Here is a 6210-nt window from a genome sequence, read left to right as displayed (position 1 = left end):
TGAAAACTTAGATAATTTCATCATTAACTCTTACAAAGTCTTCGTTAGAAACTTTGAAGCCTGTAATGAGTGAATTTTATCTGCGTTTTATGCTCACATTAGTTTCCTTTTCTTCTTTCCTTATGTTTCATGCTTTTGTTTTGACGCCAATGATTCCCTTCTAGTGATGAAGTTTAGTTACAATTAGATTCTCTCTTATAGCTGTAATGAGTCAAATGTATACAAATTATTCGATTGGGATAAATATTTTTTGAATTTAGCTTAAATTAGGATGTTTTATTAAAAACATCAAACGAGGTTGTATTTAAAATTATTTGTATTCATATTATTTACTTAAATTTAATGAATTTATTCACAAACATTAATATATAAATATATTATCAATCAATTAAAAACTTGTTGGTCAACAATAAAAAAAACAAAAAAATCATTTTTTAATTTCTTTTTAGATATAAAATAATGATTATAACATACATACATAAATAAAAATACTATTATTAGTTATAGCATAATTGAACAATAAACTAATTGTCGAAACCATTTTTTATTTTTGAAAAACAACAAAAAATTTAGTTGTCGACTTTAAAAAAATAAAAATTGGGAGTCGCCACCAATCTTTTATTAAGGTGTGATTGGGTCACCTAAAAATGACTTTGGTCTACGAATTTTAGAAAACCTGGTCCGGGAGTTGATTACATATGAGGAAGGATTAGCATCCTCATAACGCCCAAAAAATTGGTACCTAGTTAATTAATTAATGTCTTAATGTCGAAAATTTTAAAATATAATCCTTAGCAAAAACTTAAAAACGTTACGCATTAAGACCCTTATCATTTCAGAGAAAGAAAATGCCACACCCAATGCGTTAGGGCACGACATTCTAATTTCCTCAAAAATGAATTGGGCTAGAATACTCATGTAATAAAAAAATTAAAAGAATATCCATTTATTCAAGATTTAAGAAATCGCGGCCCAATACGTTAGGGCACAATTCCTCCAAAATCTCAAACTCGGAATATTTCCTTTATTATTTTTTAGAAAAAATATTCATTTCGAGAAATCAATGCGTCACATCCAATACGTTAGGACACTACGTGTTGAATTCCCAATAATGAGTTCTTATTTTTTGATTAAAGCGAAATGCTCGATTGTTAGATTTAACGAAGAAAATCGGAACCCAATACGTTAGGGCTTAATTTCCTTGAAAATCCTAAATACAAGCATTATCTCAATTTTGAGAAGTTTGTATTTTTTTTTAAAAAAATCGAGTAAAAAAAATGGTGCAATATTAGGTTGAATGCATGTATAAATGTCACAATAACAAATACAACAATAATTATAACAATGATGTAACAACATGAAGCTTAAACAAACTAAATTAATATAAAAGCAAAAATAACTAATGACATATAAAATATCAAATAAATGAGCAAATATATATATATAAATGAATTTATGAAGAATTAGAGGCATGCATATGAATTTACACGTAAAACTTTAATTTATAAAATTTATAATGTATTTATGGAAACATAAAATATATTAAAAATTATTAAATAATGTCAATATTGTCAAAATTAAAAAAAAATATGTGTATGCATATAAATATGAAAAAAATAGTCTAAAAATATAAATGTGCATAAAAAAATAAAAACATATATATTTTGAAAAATAAAAAAAATAACAATTACATTATTAAAATTAATTAGGAAAATAAAAAAAAAAACTAAATTGAACAGCAATTGAAAAATTTTAGGGTAAATCCGTAAATAAATAAAACCCAAAGGACTAATTTGAACATGAAAATTACATAGAGGGGCTAGAAGGGAAATTTCCCCTCCTCCTCTAAAACAACGCCGTTCAAAATCGGGTCAAATTGAAATTGAAATCAATAAAATGGTAAAAATTAAAAAATAAAAAAACTTAATTGTAAAAATGTAAAAAGGCGGAGGGGCTAAAAGTGCAATTTATCCTTCCGCTAAAAAACACGCGGATCCTAGGCCGGGTCGGGTCAGATTCGGGTCGGCCTCCCCGAAACGGCGCCGTTTTGGGCATCTGGGGCTCTCCAAAACGATACCGTTTTGGTACCCTATAAATTCCCCCAAATCTCAAAAAAAATTCATTTGAAACCCTTTTCTAAAAAAAACAAAAAAATACTTTCAAAAGCTCTCCCTTCCCAGCCCGTCCGGCCAGGGGTTTGGTCATCAGCCGGTCGTCGGCCACCGGTCTTCGGCGCCGGCACCGCCGTCTGTGGTGGCCGGAAAAAGAAAATCTCCTTTTCGGTCCTTCTGACCTTTTCAAGCGCAGATCGGGGCTCAAAATTCCCAAAATCCAACAGAATATGCGGGGAAATCACGAAAACCCTTCGGTTTTCGGCCACCAATCCTCGAGGGTGGGTCTCTCTCAACCGCTTCAGCGCCGCCTCAGTGTTCTAAGGAAGGTGATTTCTTTTCGTTTTTCCTTTTATATTATTCGTATATAAAAAATATACAATAATAATAACTGTAGATTAATGAAAATAACATAAATGACAACCTTAGACTGATTTCTACTCTTCCGATGTCGAACTAACTTTCTTCTGATGTGAAAGTGGGTTTTTTTTATTGATTTCGAATGCCCCTCCCTGTTACAATGTTACAATGGCTATTTTATAGCCGAATGAAATAAATCTAAAGAAGAAACAAATCTGTTTCTTTATTTGATTTACAAATCTTTGATTCGCTTTCCATTTTTGTTTTTCCTTGATGCGCAGGTGAAGATCCATGGAGATTCAGCCTACGTGGGAGATTGGAGTTGCGGCGCTCTTGGAGATTAGAAACCCTAGGGTTTCTGACAATTTTGGGCCACCGCAAATTGGGCCTGTGTTTTATTTTGGTTTGAGCCTATTTTGTTGTAATTGGACTGTGTCTTTATTTTGGGCCCTTTTATTATTTGTGCCCGGGCAAAATTTAGGCATTACACTAATTATACACAAATTATGATAAACAAATACAAAATAAATTGTTCCTTGAACTCGAATCTGATTTCAAGGTTTTTTATGTTTGTAATTGTCTCTTTCAAACAATATTTTCTCTAAGATTTGAATCTGGGTTCTCTACTTGAGAATGCAATAAACTATACCACACACTCAACAATTATTAGTTATGTTTTTTATATATATAATTAATGATAAAAGAAGCAAATTTAAGTTTGAATTTGAAATTTAGTAGGTATGAGAACCAAATTAATTCTTTTTTCTAATCATATATCCTTTTCTGTTTATGATCTGAGATTAGTTTATTTGGGGTAGATGTGTTATTGAAGTAAAATCTTATCAACAATGACAACTTGGTCCAAGTGTTGAAGCTACTTTTTATTAATAGTGAACAACGTCCGATATTTGGCAGAGTATGTAGGTGTTTTTGGCTGGCATTTACTCCTTTATTTCTTGAGTGAGAAAAATAAAACTTGGTTTGAATTAATAAAACTTTTGAGTTTTAAAAATCGAAACTCCATCAAACTTGGAAATCTTATACTAATTGAACTCAATTTGAGTTGATCACGCCTACTCGAAGACCTTTTAATGACTAGTAAATCAAACAGCCGATCAGTGGACCGGCTGAAACCTACAAAGACGGTAACCGGCATTAATAAGGGGACCCTACAGGGACAGCACCAAAAGGATTAAAAAGATGAGGGAAAAAAGACTATTATTATGATTGACAAATTTAGCTATAACTTTCTTTTTTTTTCTTTGTACAATCAAGCACATATATAGCATTTTCTGTTAAATATTCCAGGTTTATTTCAAGGAGCTAATCCAACCTGTTTCCACACTGTTTTTTCATTCCCTTGCAAGGGATATATTTAGTCAACACATAAATGTGATCATATTTGGTATCTATGTGAATTCATGGCTTGAAAAGAGAAAATGGAAAAGGAAGAGGAGAGACAAATGAGTAGGAGCTAAGAAAAATACAGAGGAGAAATATAAAGGCAGAGATGGAGTAGGATAAGAAGTAGATGATGATGATGATGATGATGATGATGGTGATTTTAGCAAAGTACTAAAGGCAAAGAAGGAAGGCCATGAATGAAGAAGCTGTCTAGAGCTTGACAACTTCAGGGATATGAACGGGATACCTATGGATGCAATCCTCCCAAGGCCCATCTGTTGGTTTTTTGATGGTTCGATTGCACTTCCATACCGCACTGTTACACTTGAATCCACTCCCAAAAGCAATCTGCCAAATCCTATCTCCCTTTTTCATCCTCCCTTTTGCCTCAAGGTAGCTCATCTCGTACCACAAGGATGAGGAGGAGGTGTTTCCGAATCTGTGCAATGTCATCCTGGATGCCTCTACGTGTTCTGCTGACAGCTGCAGGTTCTTTTGCAGTTCATCTATCACTGCTCGCCCTCCAGCATGGATGCAGAAGTGCTCAAACGCCAGCTTGAAGTCTGGGATATAAGGCTTCCACTTGGGGTTGAAGACTTTACGCCCGATCAGAGTGAGAAGAAATAGGAGTTGTTCCGACCCTGGAAGCACCAAAGGCCCTATTGTGGTAATGTTGGATTTTAAAGCCTCTCCAGCTATAGCCATGAGATCTTTAGATAATGATATCCCAACTTTGCCGTCTTTGTCTTCTTCTTCAAACACGCATCGGTAGGCCTTGTCATCGGCCCCTTTGTGGGTTCGAACAACGTGGACAAGTCGGTACTTGGCTCTCCGCCTCTCTGAGCGGCGGTTCGACAACAGGATTGCTGCGCCACCCATGCGGAAGAGACAGTTGGGAAGGAGCATAGCTCTTTCATTCCCCTGGTAGTAGTTGGGAGTGATGATCTCTGTGCTGACAACAACTGCATTAGAATTCGGGTGTACTTGGAGAAGATCCCGAGCTAAATCAATGGAGATAAGCCCCGCACTGCACCCCATTCCCGAAAGATTAAAGCTCTTAATGTTACTCCTCAGCTTGTATTTGTTGATCACCATAGCAGACAAAGATGGCGTGGGGGAGAAGAGACTGCAGTTGACAATAAGAATATCTATGTCTTTAGGTTTCAGCCCCGTTTTCTTGAACAACGAATCCATAGCTGAGAAAATAACAACCTCAGCCTCGCCTCTAGCGGCCTCCATGGTTGGCTTTGGAGGGATGTAATGAATAGCAGGAGGCAAACAAGTCTCTTCACCCAGCCCAGACCGTTCCAGAATCCTCATCTGGAACTCCACGCTCTTAGGATTGTTGCTCAAAATCAACCTGGAGTGCTCCATGAAAGTAGCAAAAGGAACCCTGCAAGTCACAGGAGGCTTGTAGCATGCATAATCCACAAGGTAGATGCATCGTGGCTTGGACATGAAGTAAACAGTGGCAATAAAAATGATGAAGAAAGAAGAGCACAATATCTGAATAAGATCAAAATGGAGGGAGTTCCATAGGTTAACAATCTCTTGAGGGCCTAAACGAACAACTTCAATAAGGATACCAACCATGACAGGAACCAACAAGAGAGTAAGAAAATGATCCACAACGTATTGGTAGCCAAGCTTAACATACTTAAGCTTGACAGAGCTGGAGAAATCGGGCGAGGCTGGAGGCATATTGCAAGAGATAGAGAAATAATTAAGAAGATAAGAAAAAGAGGTGTGGGTACATAAACGGAGCAGAGGAGAGGGAGGATTTAAAGGCAAAAAGGAAGAAGCAAAGAGGGAGAGGGTCAGTGGGCAGATGAGAGGAATAAATGAAGCAGTGGCATCACTCAACGCTCACTTAACTCCCTCAATTAAATTTTCCTAACTCCCTTTATATCCGTGTTCTAACTAAATACTTGCTTTCACCAATAACCTCTCTTTTGCTCTATCCGTCTCCTTTAATTTTGTGCGTACTTGGTTTTTCTTTTTCATTAATTATAACCAACCTTCTCATCCCCTCTGTTTCTTCTTTCTTCGCACTCCATCTCTCACCCTTCATTGTTTTAGGTCTACATTATTTAGTTAGTCTTTAATTTTCTTTTTTACTCAATAATAATAATCATATCTTTTAAGATTTTTATATAAAAAAAGTTCTTTATTTCCAACAACTTATACACTTCTCATTTTTAAAATTCAACCTTAATTTTTGAAGGTTTATTTGAATTTCAATTTATAATCTAATAAAATATATAATTTATTTTAATGAAGTTGTAAAATAGAATTAACCAGTTTATGAAAAAGGAAAAAGTAAACAGGGTTTTAA

The 6210-nt window shown here is 35.0% G+C and overlaps 1 protein-coding gene across 1 annotated transcript; it reads right to left on the bottom strand.

The window, feature by feature from the left end:
• Positions 1 to 3672: 3672 nt before the first annotated feature.
• Positions 3673 to 5749, bottom strand: LOC107909579 (3-ketoacyl-CoA synthase 6). Its single transcript, XM_016837164.2, has one exon. The coding sequence runs from the start codon at positions 5574 to 5576 to the stop codon at positions 4086 to 4088; it is 1491 nt and encodes a 496-aa protein (XP_016692653.2). The 5' UTR covers positions 5577 to 5749; the 3' UTR covers positions 3673 to 4085.
• Between the last annotated feature and the right edge of the window lie 461 nt (positions 5750 to 6210).

Source organism: Gossypium hirsutum, chromosome D02 (genome assembly GCF_007990345.1).
Source record: "Gossypium hirsutum isolate 1008001.06 chromosome D02, Gossypium_hirsutum_v2.1, whole genome shotgun sequence".
Lineage (NCBI taxonomy): Eukaryota > Viridiplantae > Streptophyta > Magnoliopsida > Malvales > Malvaceae > Gossypium > Gossypium hirsutum.
This window is presented reverse-complemented; position numbering and strand designations above follow the sequence as displayed.